The following is a 27,522-nucleotide window of genomic DNA, read 5'->3' on the forward strand; positions in this document are numbered from 1 at the left end:
CTGACCAAGGCCCTTCTCCCCCGATTGATCAGTTTGGCCAGGTGGCCAGCTCTAGGAAGAGTCTTGGTGGTTCCAAACTTCCTCCTTTTAAGAATGATGGAGGCCACTGTGTTCTTGGGTACCTTCAGTATTGCAGCCATTTTTTAGTACCCTTCCCCAGATCTGTGCCTTGACACAATCCTGTCTCCGAGCTCTATGGACAATTCCTTCGATCTCATGTCTTGGTTTTTGCTCTGTAATGCACTGTCAACTGTGGGACATTATTTAAACAGGTGTGTGCCTTTCCAAATCATGCCCAATCAATTGAATTTACCACAGGTGGACTCCAATCAAGTAAAAACATCTCAAGGATGATAAATGGAAACAGGACGCACCAGAGCTCAATTTCGAGTCTCATAGCAAAGGATCTGAATGCTTATGTAAATAAAGTATCTGATTTTTGTTTGTAATACATTTGCAAAATGTTGGTTTGTCATTATGGGGTATTATGTGTAGATTGCTGAGGAAATTGTTTCATTTAAACCATTTTAGAACAAGGCCATACGTAACAAAATGTGGAAAAAGTCAAGGGGTCTGTAAACCAATGCTACATACTCCTATTGTAAAACTCTCTCTCAAGTGCTCAATAATGGGACTTGAGAAATAAACCTGACACCATTGGAAAGGTGTGATTCCACTCTATTCAACATTTTGACAAATATTCTAGCCTAATTGACAAATACCTCACATGCTGTTAATAGATCATCTGAATATTTTTAGGTTATAGATAAACATGCCTTAGTTCCCTTGCTTTGAAGTAGTCATTTGATCACTCATTCATTGAATGAGGGATTTTTTTTATTTTTATAAAGACATAAAAAAGTATTTGGTTGTAATTGTAATTTTTCAATATTTTATAGGTAGTAAGGGGGCCCAACCACCCTTCAGGAGCGCCATAAAGGGGCAGTGTTGTAGGCTTGAATATGCAAAGAAGCCAATTGGCACACTTGTCTGATTATCTATGGTAATAATAATGCATTTTATTTTGTAAAGTGATTCCTTGCATCATATAATGATGTAAAAATAGTGTTATATAGACCACTTTTTAACTGACCGGAGCTTTCTCTCCCACTTGTCCAAAGGATATGTCAAGCCCTGAGTATGATTCTCACCGAGATAGTGGGGTCGTCAAAGGCAAGCACAAACTTGAGCATTTGATTGGTGGGAGAGCGGATGTCGTCTGTGCGGCCTCCTCGAAACATCCTTTGGGAGGCGATGTCACAGGAGGCACAGACCTCATTGTGAACTCTGACGGAGAGAAGGAGAAAGATAGAGCAGGGGTGCGATCAGTTTGCTTCAACGTTTGCTACATTCTGTGACGCTTTGAACCGAATGACCCATTTCCCGAAAACAGTGCACAACAATCTTTGACAACCTTTGAAGTATGCTTGCTCCCATTTGGTGAGTGTGCTGAGGAATGGCCTCATCAATATGGGTGTGACCATCTGAAATCGCAAAACTTGTCCAGCACACCATATAGTTACTTCCGTTTGGGCCACCATAATCACAACGTTTTTAAACCGGATGTTCAGTACAGTACCGTTTCAGTTGAATTCAATGTTGCACAACGTTCTGTCGTACTGAACGCAATTCAGATATTGGATATGGACACAATAATTGCTGCTAATCACAATTCATTTACAGAAAAGTTTTGATTTGAAAATGCAGATATTCCACATTTTCAGAAAGTTGGCTGCCAAGAACACATGTTGTCTCATTTATTTACAATGAGAATATAATGCTTCTTGCATGAACATTTACTAGCACATCTATGAAAATCAGTACCACAAAGTGTGAAAACTACATCAACTGCACACATATTATCCTTATTATTGCATACAGTATCCTGGTTTGAGGCTGAATGCCCTTTGTAAGTGATTCCTACGAGCTCACTAGCCCAGCTGCAGTGCCACCTGGATGAAGGAGTTGGGACTCAGGTTGTGCCGTTTGGGCAACTCCTTCCCAAACCTCTGGAAGTTGAAGCAGTGGATATCCAGGTTGTTGATCAGTCTGAGGGCAAAAGTATGGCAAAATTAAAATGACAAATTCAAAACCATGAATAAAGCATCAAGTGGGAGTGCTGATCTAGGATCAGTTTTTGCCTTGTAGATTACAATGAATGGCCCTGATCCAAGATCAGCTTTCTTGCTCTGAGACACTTCATGTACACGGGCCCAGGTTAGCTGTTCAATTGAAATTATAAAGATGAATCTTCACTCTAATGGGATACAAACGTATCGACAGTTGTCAGTTTGGCCACAGGATGGCAGCACATGGTCTGAACCCAGGATAACACAGGCAGCTCAGGATCACAAACAATTACTTAAAATAGAATAAGGAGGTTAGGGGGCACTAAAGCCAACCAGAGCCGTCTTACGCTTCTGACCGTGTTTTGTAAAGGTTAAACCAACACTGAGGGTAGATAAATCGTGTTTACACGCCTCCATTTGCTTTGGTCCGTGTCACTTTCATTTCAGCTCAGAGCCGTGTTGAATTTCATAACAAAGCAAACATTGACTACACAGAGGCTGAGTGGTTCCTTATCATTGTCATTGTAGTATCACCTAGTACACCAATGCACTCGACAGCGTTAGTACTGTAGTCTGTGTCGAACCAGTCAGTATGCGCACCATATAAATAAACAACCGCATATTTAGATTCATTAAAGCCTATATGATATGTAACAACACAGGAGTGAGGAAATAATGCATGATAATAATTGCATAGGGTATGCAAACTCACATATCAAGGTTTTGCTTGGCATGCTCGATATCTCTCTTAATCTCACAGTCAATGTTGAAGTAAAGCTTCTTGGGCATCTGAAGTGGGATCAAAGGGGTTTTCTTTGGGTCAGGTTTCTTACTGAAGAGAGAAGACCAAGGATAAATGTTAATTGTACTGCTCCACTCACCTGCAGTGTTTTGTCAAACCAACGATTGCCGCTGTTCAAGTGTGTCCCGCCCCCATGCAGGATTTGAGCTGCCATGCGACTGGAGTGCCTGTCAGTTAAGGTCAAAGTAACATAGAACTGCCTGACTAATTCATCTCATAATCCAAAACACATCAGTCAGCCGTAACCAATTAAGTGCTCAACAAGTCCCTTGATGTGTCAAATGTAAATGAGCAAAAATAATGCATACTGTACAGCAATTACAAAAATAGTAACAAAGGATGGGTGAAATAATAATAATTTGGTTGCATAAATGATTGAGAAGAGGAAATGGAGAGAGAATACATAACAATAGTAATTAGGAGGGTGCTTACATGTGTCCTATTTCATACATGTACAAGTGTGTATTATACATGTGAATTGGAAATTATTGTTTGGCATATCCCACTCCCCCAGAGACACCCTCGGAGAGTGGAGTCAGAGCCAGGGATCAGCCATTATTGGCGGCGACCCTGGAGAAATTGGGGAAAAAGGAAAGGAGGATACCTAGCTAGTTGTACAACTGAATGCATTCAACTGAAATGTGTCTTCCGCATTTAACCCAACCCCTCTGAATCAGAGAGGTGCGGGGGGCTGCCATAATCGACATCCACGTCTTCATTGGATGGGGAACAGATTTTGACCTTGTCTGCTCTGGGATTTGATCCAGCAACCTATACGATTACTGGCCCAACACTCTTAACCAATAGAGTGCGGGTGGAGGAGAAAGAGAGAAGAACATGGCTCATACCTGTCATCTGAGACCCTCATGACTGGAGAGTCCAGACACAAGGTGAAAAGTCCCTTCTCAATCGCTCAAACTGACTCCTTGTTCAATTTATATGTGTAAGAAAAAAGGGAGAACATGAAAGAAAGGTGAAGCACTGAGCGAACAATCCCCCTAAATCCTTACTGAAGGTAATAAAAAATGAAACATTTCGAACTTCAGAGACCTAGCATATGAAAACAGTGTCGTGCCTCTGCATTCCACACACTGGACGTCCCATACTTTAGGTATTGTTATGGGTATGTATAGTGTAATGCTGTGTTCTATCACCTGCCTACCTCTGAACAGCCGGCTGCAGGCCTGGCCCCAGGTCTGGCGATACTCACTGGTCAGGATGCTCATGGGCTCCTTGTCCGTCTTCCAGGACTCAGCCCTGATTCACAGGAGCTCGGGCATGGATCTGGCTCTCTGTCATCCGGGAGCCGTCACTGTTGTACACGTCCAGCTGAAAGCTCTTGGGGAGCAGAAAGAATTGAATTGTGATACGGAAAAGACAATTCATGCTTTTGTCACTTCAAGATTAGATTACAGCAATGACCTACTTTCCGCCTACCCAAATATGGCACGAGGCCTTAATAAACTTCAGTTAGTGCAGATTACAGCTGCAAGAATCTTGACGAGAACCCAAAATTCCAGTACATTGTCAAGTGATAGCCTCTGGCTTCCTGTAAAGGCTAGGGCTGATTTCAAGGTTTTACTTTTAACCTAGAAAGCATATGCATATTCTTGGTACCATTTGAAAGGAAACACTTTGAATTTTGTGGAAATGTGAAAGGATTGTAGGAGAATATAACACAATAGATCTGGTAAAAGATAATACCAAGAACAAAACAACCGTTCTGTTGTATTTTTTTGTACCATCATCTTTGAAATGCAAGAGAAAGGCCATCATGTATTATTCCAGCCCAGCTGCTATTTAGATGTTGGCTACTAGCTGGCAGCAGTGTATGTGCAATGTTTTAGACTGATCCAATGAACCATTACATTTCAGTTCAAAATGTTGTATCAAGACTGCCCAAATGTGCCTAGTTGGTTTATTAATAACTTGTCATGTTCAAAACTGTGCACTCTCCTTAAACAATAGCATGGTATTCTTGAACTGTAATAGCTATTGCAACTTGGACAGTGCAGTTAGATTAACAAGAATTTAAGCTTTCTGCAAATATCAGATATGTATATGTCCTGAGAAATTTTCTTGTTACTTACAACCTCATGCTAATCACATTAGTTTAAGTTAGCTCAACGTCCTGCAGGGGACCCACCGATCCTGAAGAAGTTTTAACCAACAATGCAGTTAAGAAAATACAGAAAAAAAGTAAGAAATAAAAGTAAGAAATAATTAAAGAGCAGCAGTAAAATAACAATAGTGAGGCTATATACAGGGGGTCCGGTACAGAGTCAATGTGCAGGGGCACCAGTTAGTTGAGGTAATATGTACATGTAGGTAGAGCTACTAAAGTGATTGTGCATAGATAGCAGAGAGTAGCAACAGTGTAGAAGCTGTTATGGCTTAGGGGTAGAAGCTGTTTAGAAGCATCTTAGACCTAGACTTGGTGCTCCGGTACTGCTTGCCATGCGGTAGCAGAGAGAATAGTCTATGACTGGGGTGGCAGGAGTCTTTGACAATTTTTAGGGCCTTCCTCTGACACCGCCTGGTAGAGAGGTCCTGGATGGCAGGAAGCTTGGCTCCGGTGATGCACTGGGCCGAACACATTACCCTCTATAGTGCCTTGCGGTTGGAGGCCGAGCTGTTGCCATACCAGGCAGTGATGCAACCTGTCAGGATGCTCTCAGTGGTGCAGCTGTAGAACCTTTGGAGGATCTGAGGACCCATGCCAAATCTTTTCAGTCTCCTGAGGGGGAATAGGTTTTGTCATGCCCTCTTCGCGACTGTCCTGGTGTGCTTTGACTATGTTAGTTGGTTGGTGATGTGGACGCCAAGGAACTTGAAGCTCTCAACCTGCTCCACTACAGCCCCGTCGATGAGAATGGGGACGTGCTCAGTCCTCCTTTTCCTGTAGTCCACAATCATCTCCTTTGTCTTGATCACATTGAGGGAGAGGATGTTGTCCTCTATAGCCTGCCTCGTCGTTGCCGGTGATCAGGCCCACCACTGTTGTGTCATCGGCAAACTTAATGATGGTGTCGGAGTCGTGCCTGGCCGTGCAGTCATGAGTGAACAGGGAGTACAGGAGGGGACTGAGCATGCAGCCCTGAGGGGCCCCCGTGTTGAGGATCAGTGTGGCGGGTGTGTTGTTACCTACCCTTACCACCTGGGGGCGGCCCGTCAGGAAGTCCAGGATCCAGTTGCAGAGGGAGGTGTTTAGTCCCAGGGACCTTAGTGATGAGCTTTGAAAGCACTATGGTGTTGAACGCTGAGCTGTAGCCAATGAATAGCATTCTCACATTGTCAAGGCACAAGACAAGACCCAAATGCAGACACAGGAGGTAGATGGTTGGAGTCTTACAATGTTTATTAATCCAAAGGGGTAGGCAAGAGAATGGTTGTGGACAGGCAAAAAGGTCAAAACCAGATCAGAGTCCAGGAGGTACAGAATGGCAGACTCAGGCTCATGGTCAAGGCAGGCAGAATAGTCAGGCAGGCGTGTACAAAGTCCAGAAACAGGCAAGGGTCAAAACCGGGAGGACTAGAAAAAGGAGAATGCAAAAAGCAGGAGACCATGAAAAACGCTTGGTTGACTTGGAAACATACAAGACGAACTGGTACAGAGAGACAGGTAACACAGGGATAAATACACTGGGGAAAATAAGCAACACTTGTAAGGGGTGGAGACAATCACAAGGACAGGTGAAACAGATCAGGGCGTGACACACATAGGTGTTCCTTTTGCCCAGGTGTGAAAGAGCAGTGTGGAGTGCAATAGAGATTGCATCATCTGTGGATCTGTTGGGGCGGTATGCAAATTGGAGTTGGTCTAGGGTTTCTGGGATAATGGTGTTGATGTGAGCCATGACCAGCCTTTCAAAGCACTTCATGGCTATAGACGCAAGTGCTACGGGTCAGTAGTCATTTAGGCAGATTACCTTAGTGTTCTTGGGCACAGGGACTATGGTGGTCTGCTTGAAACATGTTGGTATTACAGACTCAGACAGGGAGCGGTTGAAAATGAGACACTTGCCAGTTGGTCAGCGCATGCTCGGAGTACACATCCTGGTAATCTGTCTGGCCCTGCGGCCTTGTGAATGTTGACCTGTTTAAAGGTCTCACATCAGCTGTGGAGAGCGCGATCACACAGTCGTCCGGAACAGCTGATGTTCTCATGCATGTTTCAGTGTTACTTGCCTCGAAGCGAGCATAGAAGTTATTTAGCTCTTAGTCCTGTATTGATTATTTTCCTGTTTGATGGTTCGTCAGAGATTATCGGGATTTCTTGTAAGCTTCCGGGTGAGTCCCGCTCCTTGAAAGCAGCAGCTCTACCCTTTAGCTCAGTGGGATGTTGCTTGTAATCCATGGCTTCTGGTTGGGGTATGTACGTACAGTCACTGTGTGAACGACACCATCGATGCACTTATTGATGAAGCCAGTGACTGATGTGATGTACTCCTCAATGCCATCGGAAGAATCCCAGAACATATTCCAGTCTGTGCTAGCAAAACAGTCCTGTAGTTTAGCATCTGCTTCATCTGACCGAGTCACTGGTGCTTCCTGCTTGAATTTTTGCTTTTAAGCAGGAATCAGGAGGATATAATTATGGTCAGATTTGCCAAAAGCTGATGTTCTCATGCATGTTTCAGTGTTACTTGCCTCGAAGCGAGCATAGAAGTTATTTAGCTCTTAGTCCTGTATTGATTATTTTCCTGTTTGATGGTTCGTCAGAGATTAGCGGGATTTCTTGTAAGCTTCCGGGTGAGTCCCGCTCCTTGAAAGCAGCAGCTCTACCCTTTAGCTCAGTGGGATGTTGCTTGTAATCCATGGCTTCTGGTTGGGGTATGTACGTACAGTCACTGTGGGAACGACACCATCGATGCACTTATTGATGAAGCCAGTGACTGATGTGATGTACTCCTCAATGCCATCGGAAGAATCCCAGAACATATTCCAGTCTGTGCTAGCAAAACAGTCCTGTAGTTTAGCATCTGCTTCATCTGACCGAGTCACTGGTGCTTCCTGCTTGAATTTTTGCTTTTAAGCAGGAATCAGGAGGGTATAATTATGGTCAGATTTGCCAAATGGAGGGTGAGGGAGAGCTTTGTATGCGCTTCTGTGTGTGGAGTAAAGGTGGTCTAGAGTTTTTTTCCATCTGGTTGCACATTTAACATGCTGATAGAAATGAGGTAAAACTGATTTAAGTGTCCGGCCACTAGGAGCATCGTCACTGAATGAGCATTCACCTGTTTGCTTATGGCAGTATACAGCTCATTGAGTGCGGTTTTAGTGCCAGCATCAGTCTGTGGTGGTATGTAGAAGGCTAAGGAAAAATACAGATGAAAACTCTCTAGGTAGATAGTGTGGTCTTATCATGAGATACTCTACCTCAAGCGAGCAAAACCTTGAGACTTCATTAGATATCGTGCACCAGCTGTTGTTTACAAATATACATAGCCCGCCACTCCTTGTCTTACTAGACGCTGCTGTTCTATCCTGCTGATAGAGAGTATAACCTGCCAGCTGTATGTTATTAATGTCGTCGTTCAGCCACGACTCGGTGAAACATAAGATATTACAGCTTTTAATGTCCCGTTGATAAGATATATGTACTTTTAGTTAATTCCATTTATTTTCTAGCGATTGTACGTTGGCTACCAGTACGGGTGGCAAAGGCAGATTAGCCACTAGTCGCCTGATCCTCACAAGGCACCCCGATCTCCTTCCGCACAAGCTCTGTCTCTTTCTCCTGCGAGCGACGGGGATGAGGGCCTGTTCGGGTGTCTGCAGTAAATCTCTCCCATCCGACTCATTAAATAAACATTATTTGTCCAATTTAAGGTGAGTACTCTCTGTTCTGATGTCCAGAAGCTATTTTCGGTGATAAGAGACAGTAGCAGCAAGATTATGTACAAAATAAGTTACAAACAATGCAAAAAAACAAACAAAAAAGCATGGTTCATTAAAAGTCAATAAAATGGCAGCCATCCTTTCCAACGCCATTATACAGTAAAGAAGGATTTTTTTAGCCATGAGACAATTGAGACATGGATTGTATATGTGTGCCACTCAGAGGGTGAATGGGCTAGACAAAAGATGTAATTGCCTTTGAACGGGGTATGGTTGTAGGTGCCATGCGCACTGGTTTGTGTCAAGAACTGTAACACTGCTGGGTTTTTCACACTCAACAGTTTCCTGTGTGTATCAAGAATGGTCCACCACCCAAAGGACACCCAGCCAACCTGATACAACTGTGGGATGCATTGGAGTCAACATTGGCCAGAATCCCTGTGGAACGCTTTCGACACTTTGTAGAGTCCATGCTCTGAGAAATTGAGGCTGTTCTGAGGGCCAAAAGGGGGTGCAACTCAATAGCAGGAAGGCGTTCTTAATGTTCTATACACTCAGTGTAGGATACAGAAATAACATCTCTAAACCAGAGGAGCCTCAACTTAGAAGGCAGCCATCACCCCTTTCATGTGACAATCTGTCAGTAGTTGTACCGGAGTAGGATGTGCTCACTCTCTACTCAGCAAATCCACAGGTGCAAATGCTGAGTGTGTGTACATCGTCAATCTAGAACCATGTCAACACTGTCTGTGACTGTCTGTGTACAGTCAGTAAACTGGCCTGCTCCTCTCGTATCTCACAGGGACATTGTGCCTACAGCTATGGCAGTATGCTGCCAGCTGGCACTCACACACGCTGGTCCCTCCAGTCTGAGAAGTCCCACTTAGTCAGGGAGATGGCTGGGTTAGAATGCATGGGCAGGGGCTGTCTGCTCTCCAGGTATGCCCACTGCACCCACCAGTCAGATATCTATAATAGATGACAGAGAAGAGAACAACAGCAAAACAACTATCAATCATGCAGGACAGTCCATAAAGGACGGCAGCTGTGGAAAGGCAATTTGAGCCATAGAGTGAACTTGAAATTAGCACCATGCATTGTGTGTACTATAAGGTGTCATCCAAAACTGATATTTTCTTATCTCAGTCTAGTTACGTGACAATCAGTTGGTTACAAATTGTGCACAATTTCCCACAATTTTTTGCATATCTAATTGTTTAAGTGTCTAGCTCGTCTCTCCAGTCCCTCTTGAAGTTGCGGACCGAGTCCCCCCTCTCCACAAAACATTTGGATCTTCTTGCGGGTGTGGACCAGCTCTTCTTTAGGTATCAGGGGCTCCAGTGCTCGTAGGTACCCCTGCAGAGTCTGGGCCAGCAGGGGCACCGGTTGGACGGGCACTGAGGAGTAAAAGCATCACTCCTGGCTGGATCCAGACACAACCTACATGCATGTCCAGATAAACAATGTTGAGTGTAGTCGGATGAGTAATAAGACGAGTTGATAGGTGGTTTGAATATTTATGTTATTTGGGGTCACCTAGGGCTAATACTTTAATAAATGGGGAAACTCCATTTGATTCGTATTAATGTCCATTCTGTACGATACCCGTACCTTTTCAATGGGCCGCTTGGTGCATTCTGGGTACACTCCTTCAAGGAGTCAATTGAATGCTAGCTTAAAAACCCAACGTTTGCATGAATTACTTAAACAAGAAACACAACATTACAAATCTTTTCCTGAGATGTAAAGATAAAAACTTCTCTGTGATATCGTATATCTTTGAAATCTTGGCATTATGAACTTTAAAGGAAAATAGGCAGGTTTCTCGACTATTGCTGCGTTTACAACATCTCATAATTTAAATACCAGCATAAGACTGAGAAAAATCCACTTGAACACCCTTCCAACTGGTAATTACTTTAGGGAAACTGGTCGATCATCTCCGTGCTCTGAGTTTCACACTTGCACCTCTGACATCATTTGTAAAAATATTTAAAAAAACAGCAGGATCTTCAGTAGTTGTTTTTTATGGTAAGAAAATAATACAAATTGTTGATCCAAAATTGATTCTGTTCAATACATAGCAACAGTAATCCAGAGTTTATATACATCATTGGTTTGGACAGCCAGACTGTAACCTCTGTGCTGTAATTGTAAATGATTTATCAATGCAGCCACGTTTGTGCACAAGAAGTCCCACCATGACATAATAATATCACATACTCTCTAAATATCGTTGAAACATAAATGTATCTATAGTCACATCTACACAACCCATCATGACACTTCAATTCGTTTCAAATAATTTATTTGATGTTTTTCTCTCATGAAGCCAGCTTCTTCGACCACAATAGAAAACAGAATAAAACCAAGTATTAAAATTGCACACGTGGGAGCATAAATCAGATATACCATCAATCTGATATTCTTCATTTAGATTATTTCTCATCAAAAAAGAGCACCTAAAATTGAGATTACAGCATCCCATGGAGCCATTATAATGTTTGTGCCCTTATTTGGGATGTCGGTGATTCCTCACAAAACCAGGATGACATAATACCATGAGTTGGGAGATTTCACAACATTTCATCCATAGAATGCTTCTTTGGAGGAAGGATCGTTGAAATATATTTTACATTTGTATTTAAAAGCAGAATTGAGAAATAATTAATTGAAGTTGTCATAGTTATTACATTTTGGCCTTACCCAGGCCTCCTTTAAGACGCCATGTTTCATCTGTAGGTGCTACAAAAACCTGTGTCTTATAAATCTTTTTCACTTACTTTGAAACATGAGTGGTATTTTGATTTCAATAACAATTTTCTTACATGAATTAATGAATATAATATAAACAAGAATATAGAATATATAAAAAAATATTTGGCAAATCTTTCAACATATTGTACATCCTGCAAATCACCAGCAGAGGGCAACCATTTTGAATCAATGTTCACATTCACTCTGTTCTTAATGCTTACAAATGGGATATTAACTAAAAGTAACAGAGAACTTTGATATGTCCATAGAGTATATTACGTTCAACAATATATAGAAAAAATTGCTAAATCAAAAATGTACTTATTCTTCAGTTTTCATAAATTAATGCAAGAAAATTGTTATTGAAAACAAAATACTACTCATATTACAGAGCAAGCGGTAAAGCTTCATATGCCACCAATGTTTGCTTTGTAGCACCTACAGATAAACATAATGGAGTCTTAAAAGAGACCTGTGTAAGATCAACATTTCATAAATATGACAACTTTGATGAATTATTTCTCAATTATGCTTTTAGATACAAAGGACCATTCTATGGATTAAATGTTGTAAACATCCCTTAAATCATGTTTTCACCCACATCCCCCATGTGCTCTAGTCTCACATGATAACACCACAAACATAATACCTTTTCTATTCAAAACTATGCAGTCAAATTAGCATAGATACAGTAGATATACTACTCTTTTTCATTCTACCACATTAATTCCACTAAAGGGCAAACAGTGAAACCTAAAAAAAAAAAGATTATAATAATGTGTATTGGTGATTATTCCATAATGTATCATCGGTGTTTTAAATCATGTGCATTAAAGGCTAGCTGATATCCATGTTGTGGTTCAAACAGAAATAGTAATTGAACAAAAGAGAATTGTCATGACGTTACATATAGCCATGGTTTACCAGAAACTACACATGAGGTGTGTTCACAAGGCTCAAAATTCATCTTGGACTTGTAGATGACCTGTTCTTTATGTCATCGGTATGAGCAAATCCAGCAGGCACAGGGACCAGATGATATACGGTAAGCATCATTGAGGTGTCCAAAATGACATTCTAATCCCTTTATAGTGCACTACTTTTGTCCAGAGCCCTGTCGGGAATAGGGTGTCATTTGGAATGCACCAGGAATCGTTACAGTGCTGATGCAGAGTTTATATACAGTAGAGACGTTGTGTTGTTGATCTAAGCTAACTAAAACTAAACTGACCGGACCCTTTTTACCATACATTTGTAATCCACTAACTTGCATAGACGTGATCATCACCCAAAAGTACACACCTGATAGTAAAAATACAACAAGTGTATATAGTAAAACTTAGAGGCTACAATATGTACCATGTTTTCATATTGTCTTTACACTTTTACACTGAAATAGAAGAGTTGAGGCTCCATCCACCATTCTGTCACGTGTGCTACCTCTCCAGCCTCTTGGTCACCAGGCTGCGCACCTGCGCATCATCAGACACACCTGGACTCCATCACTTCCCTGATTACCTTCCCTATATATGTCACTCCCTTTGGTTCCTTTTCCAGGTGTCATTGTTTCTGTTTCAGTTCCCTGTCTATGCGTTGTTTGTGGTTTGTATTATGTTGCGTTTAATTATTAAAACACTCACTCCCTGAATTTGCTTCCCGACTCTCAGCGCACATCGTTACACATTCATCTCACAAACTACATAAAACTGTTGTTTTCTTTTATTCAAAACCAATAGTCCCTGATCCTATGTAAAATAAAATATTGTACATCAAAAAGATTACAAACATTAAATGAATAGTTTCAAAGAAACAAAATACAGGAAAACAAAAGTCATATTGCAAGATAAAATCTAATCTTAACCACATGACTTGAGCAATTTGGCGAGCCGACTGATGTCTACCGATGGCAAGACTCATCTGTAAAATAGAGAGATAAAGAGGAGTTATGAGACACAATTCAGACTGGACAACCACATTTCAGACTGGACAACCACATTTCAGACTGGACAAACACATTTCAGACTGGACAACCACATTTCATGACTGGACAACAACATTTCAGACTGGACAACCACATTCAGACTGGACAACCACATTTCATGACTGGACAAACACATTTCAGACTGGACAACCACATTTCAGACTGGACAACCACATTTCATGACTGGACAACCACATTTCAGACTGGACAACCACATTTCAGACTGGACAACCACATTTCAGACTGGACAACCACATTTCAGACTGGACAACCACAATTCAGACTGGACAACCACATTTCAGACTGGACAACCACATGTCAGACTGGACAACCACATTTCAGACTGGACAACCACAATTCCGAATGGACAACCACATTTCAGACTGGACAACCACAATTCCGAATGGACAACCACATTTCAGACTGGACAACCACATTTCAGACTGGACAACCACAATTCAGACTGGACAACCACATTTCAGACTGGACAACCACATTTCATGACTGGACAACCACATTTCAGACTGGACAACCACATTTCATGACTGAGGGATGTATTCACTAGAAACCAAACGGATGCAGACGGGCGAAAACTGAGAGGGACTAACCTGGACTTGTCCAATAAGAAACACTTGGTTTAGTTGCAGAATGTTTTGCAATGGTTTGCACAGGTATTCAGCTGCACTATAAATACAAAAGTATGTGGACACACCTTCAAATGAGTGGATTCGGGCTATTATAGCAACACCCGTTGCTGACAGGTGTATACAATCGAGCACACAGCCATGCAATCTCCATAGACAAATATTGGCAGTAGAATGGCCTTACTGAAGCGCTCAGTGACTTTCAACATGGTACAGTCATGTTTTCCAACAAGTCAGTTCTTCACATTTCTGCCCTGCTACAGCTGCCCTGGTCAACTGTGAATGCTTTTATTGTGAAGTGGAAATGTCTAGGAGCAACAACGGCTCAGCCGCGAAGTACAAGCAGCGCCGTCTCATTGATCACTCCACCTTCTTGAGAGCCCTACTTACCTCCTCCGGAATGCTTCAGTGGAGAGCCGAGCACCTGTCGGGCGTTCCTAGCTCAATGTATCCTCGTCTTCAAGCTTCAGCCCTCCTCCTTCCCCTCGGATCGCTCCAAGATAGCCTACCTCATCACGCTGATGACCGGGAGGGCTCTCACCTGGGCTACTGCTGTGTGGGAACAAGCGGAGAGTGCTTGGAATCAAGAGGCAATGTTCGATATGTTCCTGCACGGCGTCTCTGAGGAGGTCAAGGACAAGCTTGCAGCCCGGTAGTTACCTACAGAGCTTGACCATCCGTATCGATGGGCGATTACGGGAACAACGGAGGGAGAGGTTATTGGATGTTGCTCGCACGCCCAGGGATCCCACCTTGCAAATGGAAGAGTCACCTTCAACACGGCCTGTGGTCATTACGAGTATCGGTTCATGCCATTTGGCCTTACCAATGCCCCTGCTGTGTTCCAGTGTCTGGTCAATGACGTTCTCCGGGACATGTTGAACCGGTCTGTCTTTGTCCTCATCATCTCCCATTCCACCCAAGAATATGTGCTCCACGTCTGACAGGTTCTCCAACGCCTCCTGGAGAACCAGCTGTTTGTAAAAGCAGAGAAGTGCGAGTTCAAACGTTCCACCATATCTTTTCTGGGTTTCAACTGGGGTATAGGGAACCAGGTCCGGGAGGCGCAGTGGTCCCAGCCGAACCCTGGTGGTTCCGGATGTTGCCGCGTTTGTATACGCCTGCACAGTCTGTGCCCAACATAAGACTCCTCGGCAAGCGCCGGCTGGTCTTCTGCAACCACTGCCTGCCCCTCACCGATCCTGGTCCCACATTTCCCTGGATTTTGTCATGGGTCTTCCCCCGTCTGAGGGCAACAACGCCATCCTGACTGTGGTTGACCGGTTTTCCAAGGCCGCTCACTACATAACTCTCCCTAAACTACCCTCGGCCAAGGAGATGGCCCAGTTCCTGGTGCAGCACCTCTTCCGGATCCATGGACTGCCCGCAGACATGGTCTCCGACTGGGGGCCTCAGTTCTTGTCCCGGTTCTGGAAGGTGTTCTGTGCCCTCATTGGGTTGTTGGCCAGCCTGTCTTCTGGGTTCCATCCCCAGTACAATGGCCAGTCAGAGCGAGCCAAGCAGGATCTTGAGACTACTCTGCGCTGCCTGGTCTCCGCCAATCCCATCTCCTGGAGGCAGCAGCTGGTGTGGGTTGAGTACGCCCACAACAGCCTTCCCTGCTCTGCCACAGGCCTATCTCCGATTGAGTGTTCCCTGGGATATCAGCCCCCGCTCTTCCCCGAGCAGGAGGAAGAGGGCCGTGTACCTTCTGCCCAGATGTTTGTCCGTCGCTGTCGTCGTACCTGGAGGAAATCCTGGTCGGCCCTCCTCAAGACCACCTCCAGGTATCAACGACAGGCGGATCGCCATCGGACCCCAGCTCCCCGGTATCGTCTCGGGCAGGAGGTATGGTTATCCACCCGGGATCTGTCCCTCCGGCAAACTCTCTCCCCGGTTTATCGGTCCATTTCCCATTTCCAAGATTATTAGCCCCTCTGCTGTTAGTCTTCTGTTGCCAAGTACTCTTCGTATACATCCCACCTTTCATGTGTCCAGAGTCAAACCTACGTATGTCTCACAGCCCTTTGTCTCCTGTGTTCTCTGTTTGTCCGTTGCCAGTTCGTCTTGTTTGTCAAGTCAACCAGCGTTTTTTCTCAGCTCCTGTTTTTTCCAGTCTCTCCTTTTTCTCACCCTCCTGGTTTTGACCCTTGCCTGTCCTGACTCTGAGCCCGCCTGCCTGACCACTCTGCCTGTCCCTGACGCTGAGCCTGCCTGCTGACCTGTACCTTTGCCCCACCTCTGGATTGTTGACCTCTGCCTACCCTGACCCTGCCTGCCGTCCGGTACTGTTGCCCCACCTCTGGTTTACTGACCCCTGCCTTGACCTGACTATTGCCTGCCCCTGTTGGAATATTAAACCATTGTCAATTCGACGTGTCTGCATCTTACCTTGATTCCTGATACTAGAAGCAATGTCTTTTCGTTAGGAGCTTCATGAAATAGGTATCGATGGCTGAGCAGCCACACACAAGCCTAAGATCACCATGTGCAATGCCAAGCGTTGGCTGGAGTGGTGTAGAGCTTGCAGCCATTAGACTGGAGCATGGGAAACGCGCTCTCTGGAATGATCATGCTTCACCATCTCGCAGTCCGATGGATGAATCTGGGCTTGGCAGATGCCAGAAGAACGCTACCTGACCCAATGCATAGAGCCAACTGTAAAGTTTGGTGGAGGAAAATAATGGTTTGGGGCCGTTTTTCATGGTTCGTGCTAGGCCTCTTAGTTCCAGTGAATGGTAATTTTAACGCTACAGCATACAATGACATTCTAGACGATTCTTTGCTTCCAACTTTGTGGCAACAGTTTGGGGAAGGCCCTTTCCTGTTTCAACATGACAATGCCCCTGTGCATAAAGCAAGGTTCATACAGAAATGCTGAGATCGGTGTGGCAGAACTTGACTGGCCTGCACAGAGCCCTGACCTCAACCCCATCGAAAACCTTTGGAATGAATTGGAATGCTGTCTGCGAGCCAGGCCTAATCATTCAACATCAGTGCCCGACTGCATTAATGCTCTTATGGCTAAATGGAAGCAAGTCCCTGGAGCAATATTCCAACATCTAGTGGAAAGCCTACCCAGAAGAGTGAAGGCTGTTATAATAACAAAGGGGGGACCAACTCCATATTAATGCCCATAATTTTGGTCATGTAGTGTATTTGTAAGGAAGTGGCATATACTGACCCACTCTCAGCACTCTCAGGCCAACCGCTGCCCCCACATTCCTGCTGCTTCTGGACACAAGCACTCCTCTCTCCTCCTCGTCTTCGTCCTTCACCTCCTCCTCCCTCCCTTTCATCTGATCAAGTAAGGGGTAGTGGGTGGAGTCAAACATGGAGGTCTCTGATGGGTACTCACACACCTGCTCCAGCTGGGTCTCGTCGAAGCACACCTTCACCTGGAGGGGGCAAACAAGACACAGGAGAGAGGCTTAGTACAGTTCACACAAATGAGCCACACCCTTATAGACAGCCTGACCACATTGCAGTGTTACATAATAAGGATGGACATGCTTCAAGAACAATAACAAAAAATAACCTGTACTTGCAGTGTTGCCCTTATTTCATATGAAAGGGAGATGGTGAAGGCACCCATAAAAACGACATATTTAGGTTGTACTGAGTCGGACCCTCCCTGACAAAAATGTGTGTAACCTACAGCTTGTTTACTTAGCATGGACACTGCGTTCACTTTGGTGTAAACAAAGTTGCTGCCTGGACCCAAAAGGAAGTAAAACCTGGCCCCTGGGAGGTATGTGTAGGTCGTTATAGTACATTATATTATAGGTCGGTGTAGTACATTTATATTCACAACAGACTGACTGTCCACACACTCCTGATAATAAACTGGTGTGAGAGAAGTTAGACGAATCAAGCTCAGGCCCAGGAGGCTAATCCCTGACTGAACTGATTAACCCAGGCTAACACAGCAGGGGAGAACATGGAGGACAGACAGAGAACCAGAGAGAGAGAATGAGGAAGAAAGGAGGCACACTGTGTCAATTGCTGCACCCGAGTGGCACAGTGGTCTAAGGCACTGCATCTCAGTGCAAGAGGTGTCACTACAGTCCCTGGTTCGAATCCAGGCTGTATCACATCCGGCCATGATTGGGAGTCCCATAGGGCGGTGCACAATTGTCCCAGCGTCGTCTGGGTTTGGCCGGGGTAGGCCGTCATTGTAAATAAGAATTTGTTCTTAACTAACTTGCCTAGTTAAATAAAATAAAATAGTCACATCGGGAACCTTTATAAACACTCAAAAAAATGTCTTACACAGGATGTGGAGCAGCCACTGTTGACGAGAATGGTACCTTGGTCTAGTTTGAGAGAAATAGATGTGCCAAGGGAACCTAGGGATTGAGGAAGGGAGACAAAAGATCTGACCGGGGATGAGGAGGAGAGCGTAAGTCACCCCCCTCTGTGAGATGATGCTGCTGCTTGGGGGAGCTGACGACAAACAGTCTCAAGGATAGCAACGTGAGCAACAGGTGGCCAGGAGGCACCAATAGGCTACGGAAGGGTTACAGCAGGACGACTATAGTAAAGGAGAGCTGTGCTTAACAGCTAGGAGTACATTACAGGATTTGGTGCCGAACAGATACCAAACAAACAATTCTTGGGGGTTTTCTCATTACTCAGTGTGGACTGAGTGGGTGAGATTCATTCAGGTGAATAATGCATCCAATTAGGTTTGGATATATTTGGATGATTTCAGTCAGAGTATGTCCATTCAGTTACAGAGGATGATACTTTGTCATTATCCACATCCTGTATCATAGTTGATTAATAAACAACCCTGCATAATTTATTCACTGAAAACCAGTCTGTAGGGGAGATCGGGGTATGTTGAGCCGTTTTTTACATTCAGCGTCACTACGTCAAGGGAAATATAGTATTATTTCTAACGAAGGATGTTGTGTATCCCTGGAAATAATCAGAATGAATGTAAACATAACAGTTTTGAAAACATAGCTTGTCCAAATAAAGTGGTCTCTTGAGCATAGTGACGGGTAAGTTGAGCAGCCTTGGGGTAAGTGGGTGATAGAGTCCTGTGACAATGGGTGATGGTGCTGGTAGGTCAAAGTTTAATTAATGAAATGGGGGAGTGGTATATTATATATCCTAAATGTATACCTACATTCAGATATATATCTCTCTGTTCAATATCACTTATCCTCCCATTTCTTGACCACTTGTCTGGGACAGGGATGTTGTTTCGATGTGCCAATTTGTAGGCAAATTCTCTGCATTTGAGGCTACTAAGCCCAATGAAATTGGTCCGCAAGACTCTTGATATGTTTATCATCTCAGACTCCATGTCATCAGATAAGACCTTGTGTGCCTCTGTTACTCTTTCATAGCCTCTCTTTCGAACAGGTACAGTTCTTTTTTTGTCCATGTACCTCTTCAGTGTCATTCAGTCAAACAAAAAGTATCATCCCTTGCTGCTGCTCAAATGGACTTTTTCCCTTCTCTCACTTCCATGTCTGAACTCTCAAGAACCTCGAGGGGGGGCTACACCCCTGCTTGTTTACGTTTGGAAACACGGGGCATGATGATGTCTGCTCTGTCATAATAAAAATGCACGATCTTTAGTTCATATGCATGACACGTGGCAAAAATACTATGCATATAATACATAGAACTGACAAAATGTAATCATAATTTGAATGGGGTTTGGTGGCCGTTGGCTCAACTTACCCCCGCGTTTCCCAAACTCGGTTCTGATTCAAATAATGAACTCATCATCAAGCTTTGATGAATTTAATCAGATTTGTAGTGCTAGGGGTAAAACCAAAACACGAACCCCTTTGGGTCCAGAGGATTGAGTTTAGGAAACCCTGACTTACCCCATGGACATGGGCTCAACTTATCCCAAGGCAAACATTTTGACTACTATATATTAGCCCACACAGCTAGGAGGAACTTTCATGCTATGTTTAGGACCTCATATTGTAGCTTATAGAGACCCCAACTGATGTATAAAACAATCTTAAAACTCTAACATTTGGTTTAGATACAAGCGTCATGAAACCTACAACACAATATGTTCATTTGAGTTTGTGAAAATCTTACATTTTTTTAAACTAACTTGCTTACCACATTTTCCATGTGGTTTCTTCCTTCATAGACTACATGAAATGATGACCTCTTCCTAAATATTTGGTCACATGATTAATCTTGTGTATGGTTTCTTAGAAACGAGGGGTGGCTCAACTAGTTGTTTGGCTCAACTTACCCCACTCTCCCCTATATTTGCTATTTCTCTGTCTCTATCATTCAGAGGAAGTTAGCAGGCCTGAAAGAGGAAATGAGAGCAAATACCCAGTGAATGCATCCAAAATGTCACCCTTTTCTCTGTAAACTGCACTAGTTTTGACCAGGGACTCAGACAGGCAGTGTCAGATAGGGAATCACAAGGTTGTTGAGCTTCCCCTCACTACACTTCTGTTTAACCCCGCCCTCCTCTTTCACTGTCAAATGAGAGGCTGTTCCTCCTCAGTCGCACCAGAATTGGGCCTGATGACCCCATTTGAAGAAGTATAAATTGGAAATTAGGTTACAGTAGGATAGCATCATTAGTCAAATGTTGCAAAAACGATTCAATAAACATGGCGAGAGCTTCCTCAACCATAGTGCCATTGCTAAATTAACAAGTTAGTAATTTTTTTTGAGGTGTTATCATTCATTCCCATATTTGAACTTGAAAGGATGTCATCGGCATCGCGAGACTATTCATTTCTTTCCTACCCTGTTGTTATATGCCAATAGGTCAACGCTTGCCAAAATTCCAATGCAGCAGAACAAACTCAGCAGAAACAGGAAAATACAAAGGAAGACTTGTCGGAAAGGCAACAACAGCAGACTCATTGAAAGACAGGATCTGGCAGAGGAAGTAACCTGCAACATAATGGTGTGACGCAGTCCGTGAACTGTGTAGCATCTTACAGAAAACTAAAGGAAACAAGATGCTGATAGGCAAAGTACAATAGCAACGTGCTTTATACTAAAGGTCATGCTGCCTGTGTAAAGTACAGTACATGAACCATACATGTTTAAGTATATAACAATAGGTATACTGTATACAGTAATTGCTCTAAATATGCACATTCTGGTCTAACTTACTATATAAACAGACTGTACCAGACTCATCCCATTCTAAAGCTCTTGCTCTATTTGTGTGGGGAGACTGCCAGCCTTGTCTTTAGTTCTGCCCTGATGAGCCACTTTGTTATGTAGGCGTCCTAATTACAGTACTCTAAAAGACTCTTCTGTGTCTGAAATGGTACCCGGAAGCATCCTGTCTCTAACAGGCTATGGCTCCAATTGTTTTCACGAAAAGGGGACGCAATGTTAAAAGCATTTTGAACTTTTGTGAGATAACTTGTCTTTCTATATGAAACAGAAAAAAGTGATGACTGATTCACAACCCACATACCTCGTCTCTGCAAAACCTCCAGTCAGACAGACAGAATTAGATAGGGGGTAGGAGGAAGGGTGGCTCTAGTTGTCGGTGTGATTTCCTCAAGTGTTACATGAAGGCTCATTTGAAAGTGACTGGTAATTCTATACATTACGGTCACCCTAACAAATGATTTATAACGGGTTTATAATTAGTTTATTATTAAATGAGACCACACAGCCACTGCTACTATTAGGCTACTTTACAGCTGAGAATCATGATGTCGTGCTTGATAAGGCATTAACAGGCTTAGCTCAGTTGACGTGTTCTAACTCCTCAGTTCAATCAAACAGGATGTTCTAATGCGAGTGAAAGGGGATTCTACATGATAGTGTGTGTGTGTGTGGGGGGGGCATTCTGGGGACTGGTGATAAAAAGGTTCAAATGGAAGCAAGTAGGAAAGAGGTGATGTTTTCTGACAGTCACAGTATGTGTGACAACTCAAAACACTATCATCGATCTTATCCCATAACACACTGACAATCTATTCAAGCCATTTTCTGCTATTTTCATTTTGTTTTACCAATTGGGTCTTCATTTAACACAACCTTAGATGATGGGATCCCATGATCATCACTACAAGATGTGATACTTCATCAATACAATTTATAGTGCATAGTCTGCAATATGCCAAACGGCAGTCTACACTCACCCCTTTGGGAGATGCTTTGGAAGTCTTGACCAGGCAGGACTTGTCCAGGTTCTGATACCCGCCGATCACCTCAATCTCCTCCGCAGTGGGGTACCTCTTCTTGCCTTTCTCTCCTTCCTCGGTTAGGACAGGCATCTGGGACTGGGCAGACGTATTGGCCAGGGGTCTAGAGGATACTGAAACAGCTTCCACGGCTGCCCCTCCAACAGGCTTCCTGGGGGTGATGGTGATGGTGGTGCCCCTCTTGACCTGCTGGCCTCCAGAGAGGCTTCTGATGGTGAAATGGGTCGGAGAAGGGGAAGGGGAGGGAGACGGAGGGGGACTGGGATGGGGAAGCTGATGGGGTGGTTGGTACTCCCTGGTCTGGGTGTAATGAGTTCTCAGGAGAGGGGGTCAGGACAGATCTGGAGTTGATGGTAATGGATCGGGCCTGTTTGGGTTGGTTGGACTGGGCCTGCTTGGGTTGAGGAGGCCTTTCAGAGTGCAGTTGCAGATTGGACTGAGATTTTCTGGGATTTAGGATTGTTTGCTGGTCCTTTTGCCTTGGATGCTTCTGCTGAGGTTCCTTATTAGGCTGATTGTGTGATATCCTAGGGCTTTGCTGAGCTTTAGACTCTTTATCTTTCAAATTAATATTTTGTCCAAAAGACGACTGTGCTGCGTTGTCGTCATGTGATTGTCTCTGTACTTCCTGTTGTTCTCGCAACTGAAGCTGTTCCACCTGACACTGTACAGTCTGAAGTCCGGACTTCTCATCGCTGGAAGAGGCTTTATTCCCAGGAGCCCCACCACCACCCCACAGCTGCTTCTGTGTCAGCCTCCCAACTGATCTCTCTGGACTGCATGGCTCCTGTTGTTCTGCGGATATGTCGGACTGTACCTTAGGAGTGTGTGATGGGATAGGCCTATCCACGGTCCTGTCACTCATGCACACCGCCGCCCTGGACCCCACAGTTTTCAAGTTATAGATCCGGCTCATTTCAGCAAGAGAGGGAGGGTGAAGCAGAGAGGGGGAGAGAGAGTCTAAGGGCGCGGGAGAGTGTGAAGGAGGCAGATAATGCAGCCTGTACTCTTCCTCCGAGAGTTTATCCTCTCCTTCTTCTCCTCTGCCTCTGGTGTTCTGTTTCCTCTGCCGACCCCTGTCGCACCGTAACTCTGCTAGTACATGTTTGGTTGGATCTTCCCCTCTCTCAGTTGTGTGAGAGCTGATCAAGGCTACTTCACAGGCTGCGATGGAGATCCCTCTGGTTTCTTTCTCTCCTTTGACAGCTTGCGAGAACGAGAGAGGAACAGGAAGCTGGGAGACGGCTTTTGACACGCTCACTTCCTGTGTGACGTCAAACTGAGTGGATGTTGTCTGCGGTGGGGAGCCTTCCTGTCTCTGTCTCTCTCGCTCTATTTCGTTCCCCATCTCTCCTTCCTCACACCAGTCTGAACTTGAAGCTTTTCTAGTCCTTCTAGTCCCAGCCTTTTCTGTCCCCTCAGTCGCATCTCCATCATCCCCCGTCGTTGCCACTCCCTCCATGTTCCTCAGCCTCTCCTTCTCTCTCTGTTGGATTTTCTCTCGCAAGGATTCGATGTGAGACAAGCGCTTGCCGATCCTCCAACTGTCCTTCCTCTCCACACCTTTTCCTCCCTCTCCTTCACAGCTCTGGTCGTATTCGCTTTGGAAGCTTGCCTCCCCCACACCATAGAACACGGTCCTTGGTATGTGTATCTCAAGTGGCATTGGAGGGGTTCCAACTGAGGCAAAGCACTTTGGAGACTTAGGACACTTAGGGGTCACTTCATGAACTGACTTTTTGGGGTAAACATGACTGTGCACGTGTGCGCCAGGTGAATGTATAGTGTCCTTGCTTACCTCACCTGGCTCCCTATAAGCTTTGCTCCCTCTCTCAGTCTCTGTGTCCTCCCTCATCACGCCTTTGCCATCCTGCATCAATGTTTGGGTCCCTTTGTGATTGTCACGTTCATTCACTGTCCCCCCCACTCTCTCTATCTTGTTGATAAGATCCTCTGTGTGCTGTGACAGTGGTGACTGGGTTGAATGGTGTCCCGGTGCTCCTTGACTACTATGCCAATCTGTTCCTTTATGTGCCACAGTACTGAGCAAGGTTGATGAGCACTCTGTAAACGCTGACACGTGGTCGTAATGACTATCGACAGACTGAGGAGGACTGGCTCTGTCTATGGAGAGGGTGATCACACAGTTTTGCTGAGTTGTTTCAACTGAAATTGTGCAGTCCCTTACCTCTGATACCCTCTTCATGTCCCTTACCTCTGATCCTCTCCTAAAGTCTGACTCCCTTCTCTCCCGCACTTGAGGTTCCACCTCTCTTCCACCCACCCCCTCTCTCCCTTTGCTCCTCGCCTTGACCAACCCTCTCTCGCTTTCTTCTCTCGTTTGCTCTACCTCTCTTTCCACTGCTCTCTCTCGACCATCCTGTCTGATGGGCACTCTTCGTGCAAACGAGGCCTCTGTGTTTCTAACTGAGGCCATTGTAAACCCTACCTCCCCATACATATTCTCTGTGAGTTCCTCTGTCCCCTTGTTGCTAAAATCTAACTCCACTCCTGTTACTCTCTCGACCCAACGGTCAATCTCTTTTCCGGCGTTACTTTCCAAAGCAGGCCGTCTCTCGTGCTGTCCCCCTACCGCCCTGTCTGCTTTTATGCATCCCTCTCTATGCTTCCCCACAGGCACTTTATCTGAAAGCCAGGTCCAGCACCCCTGCTTGCCTCCCCTCTCTGACCATTCCCCCTCCACTACATCTCCCTTTGCTGCCACCCTCCTGTCTGAACATGTCCTCTCCACCACCTTCCTATCATGGTTCCCCTCGTCCTGCATGCCATTCTCCTTTGTGCATATCACGCGGTCAGAGAAGCTGAATGACCGCTTGGGCACACCCCTGAATCCTGCATGTTCCTCCTCCCCTCTCCTGTCTCCATCATCCAGACAAAACGGTTCTCTGCCCCTGCCAGGCCGGATGAAACACTCTGAGCTTTTAGACCGGGATGGGGGTTTTGGATGTTCTCTGAATTTCTTTGGGTGCTCCCCAAATTTACTCAGCAGCTCACTCACCCTAACTCCTCTCTCGTTGTGGATACTGTCATCTGTGTCACCATATCTCTGATCCTCTTTTTCTGAAGAAGCTACTTGTGTCCGTGGTCGGTCTTTCTCCCTCAAGTTTTCCCTCTCTTTATCTTTCATCATCAGCCATGCCACCTCTCTCTCCAGCTGCCTCTCACAGTCTTTCCCTCCATCTTTATTGCACTTTGCATCTCTCCCTCTTTCTCCGTCTCCTTCCCTGCCTGTCCCTTTGAGACCTCCACTTCTTGAGTCCTCATTGCCAGCTAAGGGTTTAATGATCAATATTTCTGATGCCCGGATCTCTGTGACACTCCCTCCACCAGCCATAAACTCCTTGAGGTCCATCTTTACATCTCTATTTTCCTGCTCCTCTTCCATCACCTCCCTCTCCCTCTCTGACTCTCTCCTTCTACCCCTCCTTTCATCACTTCCCTTTCTGTCCTGTTCAATAATGATGATGTTGTCTGCTCTGATGGTACGAAGGCCTGGGACTAGTGGATAGGAGTACTTGGGGGTTGGAGAATTTGAGTCTCCCTCCTCCCTCTCCTCCTCTTTTCTCCCTCTCGGGCAATCCCTTTCCCTGTCTCTCACAGTATCCCGGCTCGTCTCTCTCCCGGCACTCCTGTCCCTTTCTCTGCCCCTACTCCTGTCCCTTTCTCTGCCTCTACTCCTGTCCCTTTCTCTCCCGGCACTCCTGTCCCTTTCTCTGCCCCCACTCCTGTCCCTGTATCGCTCTATTTGTATTTCTATATCTCTTCCCTTCCCAGACTCTCCATCATGACCTTTGACGTGGCCTCTTTCTTTCTCCTTTTGCCTCTCTCTCCCTACTTCTATTTCCTGCTCATTCCCTTTCTCGTGGCCCATCTCCCCAGCCCTCTCTGCTTCTCTTCCCCTCCTCCATCCGCCATGTGTGCGAATGAATGAGTTTTGTCCGACAGGGATGATGGTCTCCTTTAACACCAGACTCTGCGGTTTAGCCTCTTCATCCAGCCAAGGCCCTGTGATGTCTGGGCTGAGTGGTGGTTCACTTCCCATCTGCACTAGTGTAGAGCTGTCCAGGTCACTCGCAGGGTCAGAGGGGGACCTGCCCTCCTTGACTTGGAGGGGGCCCTCCCTCTCCTTGTCCCCGAAACTCTCCTGTTTCATTCTCCTCCTCTGGATGATCCCTCGCTTCCAGGCAGGCATGCTGGCGAGTTTGTCCTCCTCCTCTTTTTCTCTCTTCTCTCGCTCCTCCTCCTCCCTCCTCTTTCGCTCCAGCAGGAGTTGTTTCCATTCCGGTAAAGAGGAGACAGACATAACAGAGAAGAGGTCTTGCTTTTGGCAAGTTGCCTAATCTTCCTTTCTTTTAACGCTCTGGCAACAGGTCTGTCAAAAAGGACACATATGCAATAATTATAATAAACATATGTTGTGATTTAAATTGTATAGCATATTCCCTTTCAAACTGATCATAGAAAACTGGAGAAAAATGAGTGCGTCACTTTGCTTTCAAATCAGAATAGACTTTATATTGAAATGTTGCCTATTAATAGGCCTACTTTGTACTTTATATCATGTATAGAGGCTATGTAACTCACCTACGTAGCCTATTTACTGGGTGACATTTTACACAGGCTTCTTCCTCCCATGATGGTTACTTTCTCTAATCATAAAAAGTGAACATACATACCAACTATGCCTCTGGTCTGCATGTAGCTATAAATTTGCAAGCCAAGCGTTCACCACAATTACGCACTCCTCGTTTTAAGCTGCACACAAAAAAAATTCTAAAATAATTTTCCAAACTTACCAAATCCTGGGTATTCCGCAGTAATGCTTTATATCCCCCTCTGTGTTAGTTTGAGAGGAGTCAGCTTCTGAATGACGGGCGACTGTGTGCCACCCGTTGTTCTTAATGCGTTCAAACCACCAACTGGAAGATTGGTCTCTATCTAAAGCTTTCCGATATAGTTGATTAATCGATGTTGTCAAAAAGTCAGGATTAATAATGTTTACAAAGCTCGATTATCTTAATGACGACTACACTGTGAATTAGAGCATGTCAATTTGAAACACCTCCATTGGTAGTAAATATTCCCCAACTGCAGTGCTGTCCGACTACTGTAATCCACTAATTACATTTAATTCCATCAGGGGAGTTAGTGGCACACACCATAATGGCCGACCCAAGAAAAGGCGTTTAAAGAAGACTCCCGTCTGCCGGTCAACCCCTCGTCCCTCTAA

At 44.8% G+C, this 27,522-nt stretch overlaps 1 protein-coding gene and 1 pseudogene across 1 annotated transcript; both read right to left on the minus strand.

Moving 5' to 3' along the window:
* Window positions 1-1,742: 1,742 nt before the first annotated feature.
* Window positions 1,743-14,971, minus strand: LOC112266042 (annotated as a pseudogene).
* Window positions 14,316-27,432, minus strand: ppp1r18 (protein phosphatase 1, regulatory subunit 18). The gene is given in 5 exon segments (XM_042294924.1): window positions 14,316-15,068; window positions 17,279-17,492; window positions 22,209-22,383; window positions 22,385-26,664; window positions 27,089-27,432. Coding segments are annotated over 4 exon segments (4,671 nt in total). The 5' UTR covers window positions 26,596-26,664; window positions 27,089-27,432; the 3' UTR covers window positions 14,316-14,997.
* Between the last annotated feature and the right edge of the window lie 90 nt (window positions 27,433-27,522).

This window comes from Oncorhynchus tshawytscha, linkage group LG13 (assembly GCF_018296145.1).
Source record: "Oncorhynchus tshawytscha isolate Ot180627B linkage group LG13, Otsh_v2.0, whole genome shotgun sequence".
NCBI lineage: Eukaryota > Metazoa > Chordata > Actinopteri > Salmoniformes > Salmonidae > Oncorhynchus > Oncorhynchus tshawytscha.